Genomic DNA, 18,389 nt, shown 5'->3' with positions numbered 1-18,389 from the left:
CCCCCCCCCCCCCCCGTTTTTATTGCATTGTATACTGATGTGCAGCTGCTTGTCCAACCTACTTTGGAAAGCCATTTTCCAATAAAAACTTTGAAAAGAGAAAGAGAAAGTTCTTTTTTTTGTGCTTGGAGACAATAGCTGATGAAGAAATTGTTATTTTCTTCATCAGCTACTGATACTAGGTATCATACCTTTTGCATGATACATCTCTGCAGATGTTACCCGGTTGTCATGGAATTCATTCTAAACTTTAAATTGTAAAATACTCAGAAACAATCTACATTCCCATGACATCATGAGCCAGGTATGAAAACCCCTGAGTTGCATTATGGGAAGTGTGAGATCCAGCGTTTTTTGAGCTTGACCCATATTATACCACCATAAGTCAGGATATCTTGACTTCTGCTGCATCAATTTTGACCATTCTTTTTTTTAGTCTGTCCCTTGTGAGCCCCACGACTTTATACAAAATTACGGGAGCACTCCTTTAAGAATTTAAGTATTTGAAACAAAGGGGCCAAAGCCATGACAGCCTACAAAACAGCCTTGGACCACCATTTATGTGTTGTAAAATGTGTTAATGTGTGTATGTAAGTGAAAGATGGCCAGCAATGTATACATTGGAAGTGCAACAGGGTTTCAGAAAACAATACAGCTTAAATCAAATATGGACAGTATGTTCCCTAACATCAGTTTGTTCACTCTACTGTTTGTTGCTGCATAAAGCCATTAATCCGCCTATTGATTTAGACTCATTTAGAGGCCGACGACTTCCTGGAGAAATGGCAGGGCGCTTGGTTTGGGAAAGCGCACTTAAGGTCCCGCGCATGCGCCGTCTGACATTCATTAATCGAACCCTGCACATATGCAAGCGACAGCTTCATATAACTCATTTGAAGTCTTTAGCGCCCAGTGTTTCTCTAGACTGCGGGTAGCTACGTGTGTCTTGCGTTGGACACGGCAGGGAAGAGGTGGAACGTTGCCGCTGGCGGGCCACTGTCATGCCTGAGCTGTCACAGCTTTCCTCCCTCTCTCACGGCGACTCCGCCCCGCTGTTCCCGGTAGACCGAGCGGGCACCGCGGACTGGCCGGGATTTAGGACACGGTGCTTTTAGATACTTTACCTTCCATTTCCTCTTGTTGTTGTTTTTTTAATTTTTAATTTTTGATAGAAATCCCATCGACTGTTTTTTGACACAGGTGTATACAGTGGCATTATCTGTTGGGCTCCAAGTGTTTTTTTTTGTAGTCGGAGCACAAGAGGACCAAGTGAGTTGAAGCGCTTCCAGTCGGAATAACCCCTCAGACGCTTCCAAACATGGCTTTAACCCGGGACCTTTTCTACTTCTTTCTATGCACCGCCATGAAAACGGTGTACCGCTGTGAAGCAACAGGTAAACACTCCTTCATTATCCATCTTATTGAAATTGACCTTAATTAAAAAATGAGGGAAAACCCAACCTTTAAGGACACCGATTGTCTTTGTTTTTATTTATTTTATTTAACTTTTATTTAACTTTTATTTATCCAGGTAAACTGTTTGAGAACAAATTCTCATTTACAATGAATTTTGTGAATGAATAATGTTTCTTCAATAAATAAATCTTCTTCCTTAAAATACAGGGGGCACGAGTACACCCCTATGTTAAATTCCCATAGAGGCAGGCAGATTTTTATTTTTAAAGGCCAGTTATTTCATGGATCAGTATAATACGCATCCTGATAAAGTCCCCTTGGCCTTTGGAATTAAACTAGCCCCACATCATCACATACCCTTCACCATACCTAGAGACTGGCATGGGATACTTTCCATAAAATCATCTCTCAATGCAAATCAAACAAGCTATCAGGCTAAGTGACATGAAACCATGCCAATCTCTAGGTATGGTGAAGGGTATGTGATGATGTGGGGTTATTAAGAAATTGATGTCCTTAAAGGTTGGATTTTTCCTCATTTTTTAATTAAGGCATTAAGATCAATTTCTCCCCAATTTTTTTTATGAAAGCTTATATATATGAGCTATATGAAGAGCTCACACATATATATGTAAATATATATGTATATAAATATATGTATATATCTATATATGTATACCTGTATGTGTATATATATATATATATATATATATATATAATGGTTTTGTTATAACTTATTAATTAAAAAATGTTCAGTATTATGGGCTAATATTAAGAGACCACAATATTTCAATTCAGACAAGCTGTTTCAAAAAAGCATATCACATATTTTTGCCGTAAATCTTTGTGAACATTTTGGAAAGTAGTGAGGGGAGCCTGCGAACAATAGGCACTGGAGCACATTCATCACATCGAAGCACTATGGAAGAGGTTAGATTAAAGGAGTATTCCGGTCGATTTCAACACGTAGTTCTGTTTTTTTTTTATAATTTTTAGTGCTGTCAGTAGCGAAACAAATGAAAATAATCAGTGCTGCCTACACCGTGTTATCGTGGACAGGCACTTGTAATGCCATTTGGAACATGTTAAGGCTAAAAACACGTTTAAAACTTGCCCTGTTTAAGCCTGTTGGGTGCTGACTCTAGCAGGAGGATAACACGGTGTAGGAACTACAAATTAAAAAAAAAACAGCTACGTGTTGAAATCGACTGGAATTCTTTAACATTCCCATAATAGCTATCATATAGGCTTACTGCACATATTCTAGAACAATGTATTTAAGAAATATCGAGGTACATTCACTTCCATTGTAAAAAAACAAAAACAAACAAACAGGCAAAACAACTTTTTTTTTTTTTATTTATCATATTGAACCTCTAATGTAAAGTTGTCCTTCATGTTAACAATCCCAAATAACTCCTACTCTGTCCTCAGCATTCCCATATGAAACATAAACTTATTTTATTGTACAATACTAATCCTACTAGACTTACCTTGGTATAGAACAATTTTTATGTTCCGAAGCTTATTGAATTTATAGGTAAATTTACCTGGATTTTTACAAAATTGGAACACTGAGGTCATTTTATTGCTATGTGGTCACAGAAAATGTCACTTGCAGGAATATAATAGGAATCTATTCAGTATATATATATATATATATATATATATATATACGTATGTCTCCATGGAAATACGTTGCACCATATTCTTGATTCAAGCACCAGGAATGTGTAATTTAAGTGACGTCATTCAGGTGAGATTAGATCCTCATTTGTCCTCCTACAGCTCCATGTCCTCCCCCGACCGGGCTCAACTACAGTTGGCCGAACCCGTTTACTGTCAACGTGTCCTGGCAGCTGCCCAGGGGTCTGCAGGACGGGGAGGTCTTTTACAAGTACCGCGATCAAACTGATAAAGTAGGTAACTTTCTCTTGGGTATTTGTTTGTTTGTGTGCGTGTGTGTTTGGGTGTGAGAACACAGCAGCTATGCTTTCAGTCAATCTATGCAAATTTGAGAGTCGGCCGTTGAACGTGTATTGATTAGATTATTGCTAGGTCACGGGACAATTCTTCCTTTATGAGAACAAAGAACACACTTTAATCAGCAGTTTCTAAATACAGTGCTATACTCATAAGGCGTTGTGCAAGACTCTCATTCGAGCTGTTTCAGTCTTTATGCAGACCTCTTGGCTTGAACAAGCACTTTGCAGAGAAATATGCTTTTTAAGCATTTAACTTCAGGCCAAGCCCTTCTCACATAAAAAAGTAAGCGAGGTTTAGAATAACAGTTAGAAAAAGGTTCTTGCATAAGACCCATTGTCTAATATAAAATACTAAAAATGCATGTTGTTTGGATGAACATAAAACACGCAACAACAAAAGTTTCAAGGTGCGCACAAAAAAGGAGGGAGCTTTCAAAACGGTCCCTTCCTGAACATGGAGGTGGTTGGAAGCAGAGTGTTTGAATATGTGTAAGCATAGCCGTCATTGAAACCTGTGTTGTTTTTTCTCCAGTCTAGGGGGTGCACGATTTGGAGAAATTTCACAGAGAGCTTTCTCACAGAAGAGATGGGCTCTGATCGTCGGACGTTCTACGTTTGGACAGTTGGCGGTAAATCCTGTGATGATCATTTGAATGAGAGCACGCGCGTGGCCATTACCGTTCATACCCCTAAGCCCCGAGGTAAGAAGCAGGAAGCTGAAATACTCTGGTGCATCCACGATGAGGCTTTTTAAAGGCTTTTGCACGCCTGTATATGACTTCTTTGTTTTTTTTCGGCACAGCTAAAGTGAGGGACGTCAAATGTTTGATCAACGCCACAGAAATGAACTGTTCCTGGATCCCAGAGAATAAACCCGTTCATCTCTTCTACAGGTGAGGATTACAGTAACAGCCCATTTAAAGGAGCTACCAGTATGTCTCCAAATATGTGCAGTTGTCATGATGGTTGTTGATATTCTGAGGGACTTTACATTATTGTTTTAATTTACCTGATCAGGGGAAGTGGAAACAGATTTTTATTTAACAGTTTTTAATGTCCCCAGAACTTAATTTACAATCTGGTCTCTGCACACGAAACGCAACGAGTTCCTCAAAGGGTTCCTAGTGCCTGAGGAAAGTTTCTGCCGCCGACACAAAATGGTCTTAATACGGCATAAATTCAGGATAAACCAGGATTAAGAGCCAGAATATTGAGATCTCTGCATGGAAGTGCTCACCTGGCCAGCAGCAGTGCAGGTTAACAGCCTACGTGTGATTTTAAGGTTTTTTTTTAGTTTGCGATTGTTTATTTATTTGCATTTATAACCCCACACAGATATTAATGGGCAGAAGATAATCTGAGAACTTTATGAGCATCTAGTGGCGACTGACTGAATTGCAGAAATGTGTTTCTGCCAGCGGTGGCCTCCTTCCCTGCTCTGCCTTTCTCTCATCTGCCGCCCATGTTGTCCTCACAGGGTTCGTGGTAATTTTTCGAAGGGTTTAAAGAAGTGTGATCGGCCTTACAGCAGTGCGCCAAGGAGCGGTTGTTATCTGAAAGTCAATGCTGTCATGAGTGACATCTACATACTGCTGGACACTGGAGCTGGATGGAGCACTTTTAAACCTGTGCTTGGTTGGTGTTACCTCTAGTTGTTTATGATTGATGTCTTCACAAAATGTGAAAGTAAATATAAAAACATTTGCTGTGAAACTACTTATATAACCAGTGAAGTTTTTTTTAATAGTTTGCAGCCAAGTACAAGTAGAAAGATATCTTCTTTTTTTTGTCCTCAGAAATACCTTCACCAAAGCTGAAAATCAGTGTTGTGGGAGATAAATTCAACCTGAGCTGGCCCCCTCCAGTGGTTGGGAAATATTTCCTTTGGGTATACGAGGTCTGCTACAAGAAATGCAATGAGCCCAAAGTGAGCAGTCAATTTCATTGTTTATACTAAACAAAATCCCATACTGTAGTTTTTCCATACCTGATTAAACGCAACACTGCGGTTTTGTGCGCTCACTCACTATTTCTTAGGTATGCTCGAACTTCATCACACACGGAGAGCCTATCCAGATCCACTACGATAAAAGATGCCTTTACGAGTTCCAATCCCGAGCCAGGACCAGTGACTACGTCAAGGAAATATTCAGCGGCTTCGGTGACGTTGTACCTTTTGGTAACTGTCCAACCAGTTGTACTTACAATAGTCTCGCATTGCCAGACCTTCCTCCACAGTGCTGCGGAGGAGGGTTTGGCTAGTCCACACAGTGTTTTGGCATGTGAGGAAAACGTGCTCTGGTTTATTGGCATTACATTAAACCAGTCACAATCATCTAGGGAGGTGCTAAGCGCCCGGACGTAGCCACGGTGCCGCTGCAAAATTGTCTCCGGATGGAGCTTGTTTTGGTGGAACGTGTGTAAATCCAGAAGTTGTTTTAGTCAAACTCTGATTGGACAGATAGTCTAGCTAGCTGTGTGGATTTACCCTGCAGAGATCTGAGGAGCAGGTAACCCTAGTCCTCATAAATACACCCGAGTTTAGAATTACAACACAAAAGCAGAGGAATGTAAAGGACATCTGGCAGAATTTCCGGCGGCACCTGAACAGTTCCGAAAATAAAACATTGTTGATATAGACTATAGTTACACTGTTCTCTCTAGGTGCACTAAAACAACATTTATTGCAGTGTATACTTGTCAAAGGATCACCAGATTTTCACACTTGAGTACATTATATTCTTCACAGTGTGCATTTCACCTTATTCCAAATGATTACACAGCTTTGTTGAATACTCTATTTTGATTGGTCAATAACGGCATTCTACGACCTGTTATTTCCGCTTGCTCTACATTATTCCTCAATGTCTTATATAAAATAAAATAGATATATCAATTCATACAGGATTTAAGTCTCACCAGTGGGTTTTATATTTCTTGTCGGACTGAAAGGAACAAAATAGATCCTGATGCAAAACTGTGTTTGGCTGGCAAATGTGTGTCAAATGTCAAAATGACAGAAACAGGTAGAAAAGCAGCCAAACCAGCATGTAACTGATGCTTTAACTCAACAATCAGCCAGTGTTAGTCGCAATATCAGCTGTTCGCTCTCATGTCTGACAGCACTGAAATATTGGGTTCTCGTTTGGTCCACGCTCTGTCTGCCTTTTTATGTTTTATCAGTCATGTTTGGTGGTTTCTCTGCACGTAGAAATGATCAAATGATGCTTCTAACAGGAAAAAAAACACACACGTTGACTTTGATTGCATTACAACTTTCCCGAAGTTTTTCCTTCCTTGTATGTGTAACAACTTTCTATCAAATTACCACATGTAACACAAGCAAAAAGCTTGAAAAAGTCTTGAAAGCTGAAGAAAACGGGTCTCTTCTTCATTCCCAGGCGCTGATGAGCCTCCTGACAAGACACTGGTGGTGGTTGCCATCGTCGTCCCCATCATTCTGTCTGCCTGCATCATTCTGTCCTGCTACTGCTTCCGAAGGTATGTTTCAGGAAAACAGAACAGTAGGCCGGTAACAATGGTAACAAGTACATTTGCTGGGCGCCCACATTGCTTCATACCTAATTTCCTTTGCAAATGTAATCTATTTCAAGAGTGGATGTTGTAAAATGTTCCTCTGTGCAACAATATTTGAGATCTGCAACAAGGAAAACATGCCACTGAGCTCATTGCAACACCTTATCCTTGTCTAAATATTGATTTGGTGACTGATAATGGCGCTTACCCACTGCTAATCCCAGTTCTGCTCGACTTGGTTCTCCCATCCTCCATTTTCCATTGTAGATTTAGTCCCGCCTCATACGTGAGGCGAGCGTGGCTGGTCGTCATAGCGACATTGCGACATAGAAACTGCCGTGACCTAACGTGAAACACACACAGAACGCCGAAGGTGTGTTGTTCTCTGCTGTTTGCCACAGCCAGAAGAGAAATTTAGTTTCAAAAGAAGCTGGAGGCAGCAAAAAAACAATCGCTGGCTAAACTATTTAAAAATTGCAGGTTTGTTCAGGACACCTTGTCTACACCTCTGTTATTGTAATATAACCATGTATAAAAAAAAAACTAAAAACAGGCAGTTTTGCATTTTACACCACTCATGGTTGTTACACAGAAAATACCAGACGGGTTTCCAGGTAAGAATTCACAAGATTAAACATATAATTTTTGTTAAGTCTTACCTTCAAACAAAAGAGAAATATTTGGAACATAAAGGGTGTATAAATTTCAACATTATAATATGGTAATTACCAGTTTTAAATTCCAAGGTGTTTTATCTAATTTGGAAGGTATTAAGCTGATAGTAGTCTATAATACTGGGAAAACATCAACATATGTTACCCCATTATTATCATGTTATTACAATATTAATATAACTATATTACCACTACCCAGATATGCATATGGTCATCATCAATCCAATCCAATCCAATCCACTTTATTTATATAGCACAATTTTAACAAACACAAGGTTTCCAAAGTGCTGCACAAAATGATCATACAGAATAAATAGATAACACAATAAAAGCACAAATATAATAAGGTATAATAAAATAAAAACAACAAAATGCACTAGCGGCATGTGGTAAAGGTATACACATAAAATCATCACTCTACCTGGTGTTAAAAGCCAAAGAAAAGAGGTGGGTTTTAAGAAGAGTTTTAAAATGAGACAGAGAGGAGGCCTGTCTAATGTGCAGAGGCAGCCCATTCCAAAGTTTTGGAGCTGCGACGGCAAACGCACGGTCCCCCCTGAGCTTAAGCCTAGCTTTAGGCACCGTCAGGAGCAGCTGGTCAGCTGACCTGAGAGATCGGCTAGGGTTGTAGGGGTGCAGCAGCTCAGAGAGGTAAGGGGGGGCAAGGCCATTCAAGGCTTTAAAAGCAATTAAAAGAATTTTAAAATGAATCCTAAAATTGACGGGCAGCCAGTGGAGTGAAGCTAAAATAGGTGAAATGTGCTCATACTTGCTAGTGCCTGTTAAAAGACGTGCAGCAGCATTTTGTACAAGCTGAAGACCCAGATCAAACCCATTCCTTAGTTATTACCTTGTAATTGCATGTTATTACATCTGTCTCATTATTGTGATTATTACCCAGTTATTACTTTGGTAATTACAGGTTATTACCTATATATTACCTCTTTATTATCACAACGTTACCCCACTATTACCATCTTATTACCGTGGTGGAATGTAAATTGCTACCAAATGTTCAATATCTGAACAATCAAAGCAATATTATGTTTTTTGAAAAAAACATTTGCCTGTTGACATTTCAAATAAGACGTTTAGGAGGATTGTTCGGGTTGTTGATACCTGTCATTGTGTCTGTTTTATAGGCACCGCCAGATTATTTGCCCCACCATACCGGATCCTTCCGCAATATTCAAGGAAATGATGTTGACCGGAAACAAAGAATTTAAGGTATATTTTAGAAAAAAATTAAATAAAATAACAAATAATGTGTATGCTCTACTCACAGGCCCCTCTCTGTCTCCACAAACACTCATTCTGCTGTTTTGTCTTTCAGCCCACAACAGGGAAGGTGTACCAGCCGGTGCCGGAAGTGGTTGAATCCTGCAAATTAACGCTTCCATTGTGTAACGAGATCCCCCAGGAAAACTCCTGACATGCACGTGAAGACTGCCAGCGGTGCAGCCGGACTCCCTTTCTGAGCAAATTCATTAAGAACATTAACAGAGTAACTTAACACCAGGCTGGAACGCTTTGTGCTTGGGTACCAAAACCTCAGTGCTATTATGGCACCGGTGCCTTAACAACCGGTATTTGCTGGACCGATTAGTAACGTGGATTCCGGTACCACTGAAATGCCTTCGCTGCCCTCTGATGCTCCGAAACGGACGTTAGAGGCAACAGAAGCTTTGCTGCATGTGACGCTAGTTAACATGATCCACTTGGCAGCAGCTAACGTTAGCCTACCGTTAGCTAGTAGCTGGATCAATCATGGTTAAAATGCCGACAGCTAACATACGGTGTGACTGCATTTCCCTGTAGAGGATTCCACCACCGAGACGTAACAGTCTGCAGATGCCTTTGTTGGAAAAACAACACAGACGCCGCGTTCACTTGAAACTTGTCTCGCCAGTCTCGTGGTGCATGCAAAATTCTTGCAAAATACCCTTTTTCCATCAAGCTACTGGTGAAATAAGTTATTGTTATTACATTTTTAGTAAATCTTTTAATTTTGATCATACGGCCTTAGCAATAAACAAGCCATTCTTAAATGACGCAGGCTGTCGTTTTGTGTATTTTGTAAAAATCTTTTTTAAAGTATTGGTTCAGGCATCATTTAGGCACCGGCACCGTTTTAAGAGTATCGTTTTAGCACCGGTATTGAAAAAAAACAAAAAACAATACACAATCCTAGCCACTGAGTTCCAAGCCTGACTGCTGTGGTGAGGGGTGAGCCGCGTTGCACTCTGGACTGATCTGACCCTGTATCACTGCTGCAGCCAGGTAACCACTGCAACCACTGGAGGGGGGGTGTCTTATCAGCTGCTGTTTTACTCTCTGAAGAAGGGAAACACCCAGGCAACGGACTGGGGAATACAAAGAGGACAAGAAAGTTTATCATGCCTGCCCTGTGCTGCTGACATCATCGCATTGAGCGCCGGGGAGGAAGACGAGGACAGGGCCGTTTGTGTTAAGATTATTTTTTGGGGCATTTTAGCCTTTTATTTCCACATGACAGATGAAGACGTGAAAGTGGAGACAGATGGGGAAGGACATGACGTGTAGGGGCTCGCTCCCCGGCATGGCGGCCGCATGTTTGGTTGGATGAAGTGGAGGACTGCAAGTGGGCCAGCTGGAAGCTTTTGTCACTGGAACCTTTATCTTAAAATAGGTATTACTGGTGAGAGGAGCGTTGGTGTCCCTTCAAGTCTAAGAGATGACAAGAGAATAACAATAGGAAGTGGTTAAATAAATAAAAGAGGATTCTGTGCTGGCACAGCGTGAGGCTTCCTTGTTCCTTCTTGGAATGACAGGCAAATGCCGGGATGACTACCATCATGGCGGCAAAGTAACAGGCGGATAGCAATAACCTAACTTCAACCACTGAATTCTTAAGAAAGTGAGCCATGCTAGAGAACTGTGTAGACTTTTGAGCTGACATCTTCTGCTTGCTCAGATGCACCCAAACCCAAAATGCCACATCACCATTAGTCACTCTCCGTTCCTTCCTTAAACCGAGGGAAGCTTCCTTTTTTTCGCCTCTTGTTGCTTTCTTACATGTACCAACACTATTAGTTGGCTGATTGTTGAAGATTTCCACTGCTTTAACAGATAATAAAGAAAGAGAAAGTGAACATGTGTTGCTTGCTTTGCTTGTGTGCCACTGGGTCTAAATCAGCTCAGATGTCAAAGAAGCGCCCAGATCTTTTTAAAAGTACTAACACCACAGTATACAAATACTCAAGTTACACGTAAAAGTCTTACATTAACCCTTGTATGGTATTCAGGTCAAATTGACCCATTTCAAATTTTTACAAGAAGAAAAATTGTACAAGTTAAATTTTTTCTACCTGAAAATCAACGCCCTTACCTTATTTTCTGTGATAAACATGTATTTCTGACTCAATTCAGAAAATTATTCTGGATATGACCACTTATGTTTTTTTCCATAGTGGATTTTTAACATGAATTATAACCTTATGACAAAAAACAAATCCCACTTCCATTTTTAATTGTGTGCTAGTAGAGACTGATTGCATTCCCTAAACATATATGTTATCTCAGTTGTTTGAAATTGAGATAAAGACAATATTTGTCAAAAGATTATGAAGGAAAATTTTATTTCAGAATTGGTTTTAAAACCCCAAATAAGTCCCGGGGGATACGAGAGGGTCCCGAACGTGAAGACAACACAAGGGTTAAAAATCTTTAGTAAATAAAAGAACAGAAGTATTAGTATCAAAATATACTGAAAGTGCCAAAATGAAAAGTACTCATTGTGAAGAGTGACCGATTTCAGAATTATAAATTACTGATGCATTTCAATGACTTCAAATACTGCTGTGTAGCATAATCTAAAACAACATCATCATAGTTGATTAGATTTTGTACTAATCTAAATCTGTAAACTCAGTTAAAAAATGTGTGGCATAAAAAGTACACTATTTTCCTCTGGAATGTAGTATGGTAAGTACAGAGTAAATGGGTTAGGGTTAGTTACTTTCCCCCACTGCCATTCACAGGCTCCTTTCAATCTTTCCTTCTTTGTACGCCTAGTTCAGTAAGAAATCATGCAGATGTTGGTAATGGCTTTTATTTTCAGTTTAACATTTCTACTCAAATAACCTGCAAAAATATCAACGCAAGTCCTCACAAAAGATTAGTACAAGGCTCCCTTTATAAATGTAAGGGTTTTGGCTGATGGCTTCATATAATGTCAATGCATCATACTTATATCAAAATACTTTATAGATCTGCTTTAGAACTATGAATATCTGAAGGTGGGAAGAATTGAATCTGCAATAAATATCCAGTCTATCATTAGGCCACTCGTACAATTTAAGGATTTAAAATTTAGTTTTGACTAGTGCAATCAAAGTCGTATATAATTATTTAAAATTAAAACCTTTTTTCCAACAGTTTTGAAGCTTTTCCCGATATTTTAGTCACTTTTTTCAATGTTCCTTTTTTTTTTTTTTTTTTTGCAAATGCTATAAAATGAGTAAAACTGACTTATTTTACTTGTGAATAGCGTTGTAGGGAACCATCCATGTTATTTACTTTTGGAAAAAAGAGTTGAAAGAATCCCACATTTCTTCTATAGAAACCTTTTACCATTTACCAACATTACCATTCTGACGAGTGAGAATAGGATTTTTTTCGACTAGGAGAATACGGATGTCTAAAACGTAGGATTGGAGTGTGTTTCGATGTTGCAACGGTTTGCCAATACCTTGTTCGCATTTATAGTAAAAGAATGTTGCAATTAGCACTCTTGACTTACGTGCGCGTGCGTGTCCTCCCAACTCAGTTAATTGGTCTGGCAGAAAAGGAAGCAACCCGCCCATTGTCCAGCCTCCTACAGTTTTCATGCTTTCCTTCGGAGAGGCAGGAAGCGACAGTACGTTTAAGTCTTTTTTAGAAACCGTGGCAGCAGGCTGACGTCTTTAGGAGCGGGAATTACCTAAGGAAAAACCGTTTTATCCTCACACACGAAGAATGTGGAAATAAACGTAGGGATACAAGACTCAAGAAGGATGAGCAGGACGTTTCAAAGTGTGGACTTGTTGGCGTTAAGCTTCCTCCTCCTAATGGTGAAATCCCAACAAGGTAGGAAATGACAGGCTACATAACATTGTTTGCGTTAGCAACATATTCCCTTGACGAATTTTCCAGTTTTCCCATAGCCTACGTAACGGTGTTTCCCAGGACTATGGCGTCACGTCTGGCAAGTTAGCAACTGAAACGTCAACGTGTTGATTGTGTATTGTATGTTAGCCGTGTCCCTTACACAAAAATGATGGGGGGAAATACCAGATCCTGACTTTGACTGATAATAAGTCCAGGACAGCTCTGACTTCAGACAGACTCCAAGTCATCAAGTCAGAGAATTTCCAAAATAAAAGTCCCACATTCCTATCTTTAAAAAAAAAAAAAGCCTTTGTTTCTTAAACATGACGTGCTGTAAAAACACATTGATCCATAATTCCTGACTTTGACTAATTAATTTAAATTAAAGACAACGTTTACTACATACATACTCAAAGTCAAGCAGTTTTACTTCATCACTTTGAGGAACTACCCAAATAACTGTCTAATACCAGTACCTGGAAATAGCATTGTTTCTAAAAACTGTGTTGTAAGAAGACATTGGTCCATCATTTCTGAAAGTGACGGGTGAATACTAAGCAGTAACAATGACATGGAAGATATTGAAATAACAGCCATTACTTTTCTATCAATATAGGCTATCTGCAAGGCAGGGGCGAAGAAAAAGAAATTAGCACACAGAGAGATTTTTTAGTTTTCTTTGATGCATCACATCTTATCAATTCTAAAGGGGAACTCCACCTGAAATAAGAAAAACAAAATATATTATTTCTATGGTATAGGAAAGTCCAGTCAGTATTATACAGCAGATCCAACCAAGCAATTTGATTGGACAAGCGGCATCCCATGAGTGCTGAGATACACTATAAAATCACTGAGATTTAAACTGTATAAATGTATACCTCTGTTCTAATAGCTCATGGATACAGACCATCCTATCTTAGATTGTAAGAAACCTTGCACCGCAAAGATGCACATATTCCCACAAAATAACATTTTAATACAGTAATGAATGGTTGGCAGAAGAGGATGACGGGTAGGAAAGAAGCAGCAGTAACATGGAGCAGTAGGGAGTTATGTTTACAAAAGGAATAGCTGACAGTATGTGTTGCTTGGCAAAACAGTCCCAGTCCAGTTTAGAACTTTTGGGCGGTGATCATCAGCCGAGTGCCCAATATGACCACAGCTGGGATGATATTCAGTCCAACAGACCTCCCGCTCATGTGATGTTACTTAATTTATCACAGCAGACAAGGAAGTCTCAAACTTGTGATGTCTTTAAGTAGTCTGGAGCTGCTCCATAGACAAAGATCTGGAGGCTGGGTTTTTTTTTTTTTTTTTAGTACCCAAATGAGCTACAAATGAGAAACAGAAAAATACTCATATACTCACATTCCCCTGGGGGCTCTTAGTGTCATCTATGACAGGGGTCTTCAGCATTTTTAAACAAAGGACCCTTTGGCTACATGTACTGTATAAAATTAAGTTGCATTAAACTGGGCCGGATTGTTGAAAATGAATGGCGGTGAATCCTAACCTTAACTTTATGGCTACCATAGTGGCTACCTTACCTGTAGTAAGCTTGTTTTCATTGTGTATTTTAAGTTGGTTTTTTTATATGACAAATAGGCCCAGTTATCTTTGCTATTAAAATGTTAGATTCATTTTAATGTATCTTTTCAGACATATATTAAATTTTGAAAAAAGAAGCTTTCAACATTGTTTTTTAAATATACCATAATTTGGCAGCCTCCTTGTACTAACCCTAAGGACCCCCTAGGTGTCACGGAATCCCCGTTGAATATCTCAGATCTTTAACATCTTTCCCAATTCATTGTCTATAGAGCACTTCCACACTTTACACTCATGACATCACAAAGTTTTAGCTTGTTTTAGTTTTTGGATTTGGTAGAGAGTTGTTCATGTTGACTAATGTTTTTGGACTGTCTTAGACCGGAGGAATAACATGTATGAATTGTGAAAATGGGCATAGTTCCCCTTTAAGGACACCCTGAGAGGGCACCTTATTGGGGTTTCTTTCCTGGAAGGGCACCCGGGAGGTCATTGTTGCCGCCTTTTTTTTCTTTTCTTAAACATGGGATCACCAAGGGAGGCTTAAGCAGACTGAATTAAATGAATGACTAGATGGCGTTCACAGATCAAGAGGGAAATTAAAGGTGTTTTCTCTTTCTCCACCCTAAGACCCAATCTTACCACCACAAAATGTGTCCCTACGATGGATTAATGATTTTCTACCAGAGTGGTCCTGGGCACCACCACAGCATTCAAAGGGAAACTGCAAATATGAAGTGCAATCAAACACCAAGGACAAAAACCGCTGGAGAGGAGCGGTGAGTTTGCATGGATTTCTCCATTCAGTAAAATGCCGTTCTGTTTAACAGCTGTACATGCTTTTCATTGAAGGTTTTAAGAATGCAACTCACAACACCCTTTAAATCTTATTTGAGGATCTGTGTAGCACCTGCACCAAGGTATTCCACCAGTTATAAATATTTTAATATTGTAACAGTGCAAGCATTTCAAATGAAATACATGTACATCTTCTCTGGAAGCTAATTTATCCCAATACACCTCACTAAGCACAGCCAATTACAACTTACAAGGGTCACCATTCATGCACTGTTGGGCATTATCCCCAATGACTATGTTTAAAGGATTGCACTGGCTTTATTATAACTCCTTTTTACGTGGTTATATTCTTTTTTGTGATCAAATTTTTTTTTTTTTTATGTTCAAAAAACATAGTATGGTCCATCCATCCATCCGTCTTCGTCCGCTTATCCGGTGTCTGGTCGCGGGGCACCAGCTCCAGCAGGGGACCCCAAACTTCCATTGACCAGCTCCCACTGGGGGATCTCAAAAACATAGTATTGGAAACTGGGACATAGAAATACATCCCGGGGCCACAAAAAACACAGAGAGGAAAAGCAGGAGGAAGGGAGACAAAACAACACATGCGGAAACAGACACACACAAACAGACACACACACAGAGACAAGACAAGGGACCAATCATGCTGTGCCAAGTCTCCAAGGTCTTCCCCGGGGCTCCACCTATGCGAGCCGGAGAGAGTATGTGACATCCAAAATGTACGGAACGGATAAGTCATGAGGTGGCTTCCAACGGGTTGAAATCATTCTCTTAACGGCTGTAAGACTAGCAAACACGGCATGTTTATGAGCTTTAGAGAGCTGAAAGACTCTGTGTGTAGGAACATTTCAGACTTTGGCAACTTGTAGTTGGGAGTATTAAAGAAACAGCAATGGACACCACTAATTTGTAATGTCTCTACAAACGGAAACATAGCCATCAGAATAATTTGCAAGATGCTAGAAACACTAGAGAAAGAAGTACTCAGCACATTAAATTCAAAATATATTTCTTTACAAGTAAAAGTCCAACATTCAAATGTTTTACTTAAGTAAAAGTACAGAAGTATAATCGGCAAACTGTAATTAAAGTATAAAAGTTAAAAACTACTCATTATGCAGAAGGGCCTCTTTCATAATGTTATACTATTATGTGTATTAGAATACTGCATTATTATTCCTATTGTTGTTGTTATTATTATTACAAACACTTTAAAGTATAAGCAGCATTGAAATGTTGCAGGATGGAGCAAAAAGTGCAATTAGCGTCTGACTCATAGGGGACTAAAGGTAGAATGTAGCAAAAATACAACTACCCCAGAATTGTCCCTAGATAGATAGATAGATATTGATCCCCCAAAAAATGGGAAATTATGGTAGCAAACATACATCAGTCATACAGCACAGAATATAAATACAGGGTACTACATTCTTCACATAGGGACTTTAAATGTTTAGATTTGATTATATATCACTACTTGCTTTTCTACTAATACTTGCTTGACCTGCCAGAGTCCACCTTATTTCTTGATAAGTTGGTATTCATGCATGAAAGGGTTCAAATGTATTTAACCATTTGAAGGGAGCTTTCAGAGCAGAGTCAGCATGAAGTGGACACTAGGCCGCAGGAGTAGATTGGAATGGGTCAAACTAGTAGAAGTGTCTCACCAATAAGGAGTCGTTTCAAAGGTAACCCTGTCTCACAGAAATAGATCAACTGACCGGAGCAGGACAAGAAGACTATAAGAAACACAGTTATTCAGGATGTTCTTTGGTCATTAGTGTATAGACATCCGTGTGTACAGAGGCGGCTCACTCTGTCATGAAAGTTGGTTCACTGTTTAAATAAAGCTGCAAATGATCTGAAATATTGTGACTCTTCATCATCATCTCCTAATCTCAACCCCCATATGATTTCTGATACTATTTTAGGCTCCTCTACACATAGCAAAGGTCTGATCACATTATGTAAGCATTATTATATCTACTATTATTATATAAGCAAAATACAGAAGACTCATAACCGTACATATGGTGATCTCTACATTAATACAATAACAAATGGCTGATGCATTTATTTTTTTTAAAACAACTTCACAACGGCCTTTCTGACTCTAGCCGTGCACATGTACAGTAAAGTGCTTACTTGTCTCAGTGGTAATACTTTCTGATAATGTTTTTGTTTTTTTTCTGTTCCTGGTGGATTCAGGACACCGTAAAGACTACTTGGCGTCACCACGCTGTGATGCAAGGAGGATATCTGCAGTTCACGGTTAAAACTGTGTGTGGTGACAAACATAGTACTGAGGTTGGCATGGAAATCGACTACACAGGTATGTTCAGCATTGCCCTTAACACCTAATTTTGTTCTCAAAGTTTGAAGGCTTTTGAGTCAACACACATTTGTGAGCTTTGATCCATTTATTTCCATCAGTGTATCTGTATAGTAAGATAAGTGTATGTGTCTCTTTTCCTTTCAGAGCTGGTGAAGAATTTGGAGTGCTACATCCATTCCGCTAAACAAACTCACTGCTCCTGGCTCCCGGGCAGTCATGCTCCAGATCTAAAGTTTTACTATCGGTATGTGTTTTTTAAAAGTTTTTTTTTAACAAAACAACATTGGGGAGCAATGCTGTAGGTCAAAGCTGTCTCAGAGTAATATTAGTAAACAAAACCTCACTATTACACAACATATGTAAGATATCGATTGCAATATTTCCTGATATGCAGCGGTTCATTTTGGTTTCATCTCATAAGAGTTACTAGTCCCAAGTGAAAGTAGGGTTAAATTGATGATAAATGACTCAGATCTTTATCAGTCCAGACATCGGACAGGTGACATTTTGAGTTCAGACATTATGACGCTTATTCGCCAAGGCCAAAGCCAATCTTAGGAAATGTAGTGCAACCTCTTTGCCAACAGCCGTGGGCATAACCAGCAATCCAAAGCTGATGTCCACATAGATGTTGTTCACCATCAAATGCAAACAGTTGGATCGGAAGGTTGGAAAAAAACAATGGCTATCAACCAATTCACTGTCACAGATACAATTGAGCTAGATGGTCAGATACTTAAAGTGCTCATATTATGCTCATTTCCAGGTTCATAATTGTATTTAGCGGTTGTACCAGAATAGGTTTACGTGGTTTAATTTTCAAAAAAACACCTTATTTTTGTTGTACCGCACATACTGTAGCTGCAACTCCTCTTTTGTGTTGAGCTCTCTGTTTTATCTACAGAGTGAGACATCTCACTTCTGTTCCATCTTTGTTGGGAGTCA

General features: G+C 39.4%; 2 protein-coding genes across 2 annotated transcripts in view; both read left to right on the top strand.

The window, feature by feature from the left end:
• Positions 1–894: 894 nt before the first annotated feature.
• LOC116707442 (uncharacterized) lies at positions 895–9,962 on the top strand. The gene is made up of 10 exons (XM_032544779.1): positions 895–1,394; positions 3,205–3,335; positions 3,934–4,102; positions 4,204–4,294; positions 4,879–5,036; positions 5,198–5,328; positions 5,439–5,580; positions 6,803–6,902; positions 8,755–8,839; positions 8,946–9,962. The coding sequence occupies exons 1-10, from the start codon at positions 1,319–1,321 to the stop codon at positions 9,042–9,044; spliced, it is 1,182 nt and encodes a 393-aa protein (XP_032400670.1). The 5' UTR covers positions 895–1,318; the 3' UTR covers positions 9,045–9,962.
• Positions 9,963–12,425: 2,463 nt separating this feature from the next.
• Positions 12,426–18,389, top strand: part of LOC116707443 (uncharacterized) — a 15,733-nt gene continuing 9,769 nt past the window's right edge. The window contains exons 1-4 of the mRNA XM_032544781.1: positions 12,426–12,718; positions 14,921–15,069; positions 17,318–17,441; positions 17,589–17,688. Of these exons, the coding sequence (XP_032400672.1) occupies positions 12,646–12,718; positions 14,921–15,069; positions 17,318–17,441; positions 17,589–17,688 (446 nt within the window). The 5' untranslated portion in view covers positions 12,426–12,645. The remainder of the gene's footprint in view (positions 12,719–14,920; positions 15,070–17,317; positions 17,442–17,588; positions 17,689–18,389) is intronic.

Source organism: Etheostoma spectabile, chromosome 19 (assembly GCF_008692095.1).
Source record: "Etheostoma spectabile isolate EspeVRDwgs_2016 chromosome 19, UIUC_Espe_1.0, whole genome shotgun sequence".
Classification (NCBI taxonomy): domain Eukaryota; kingdom Metazoa; phylum Chordata; class Actinopteri; order Perciformes; family Percidae; genus Etheostoma; species Etheostoma spectabile.
The sequence above is the reverse complement of the archived record's forward strand: the minus strand, read 5'-3'. Positions and strand labels throughout refer to the sequence as shown.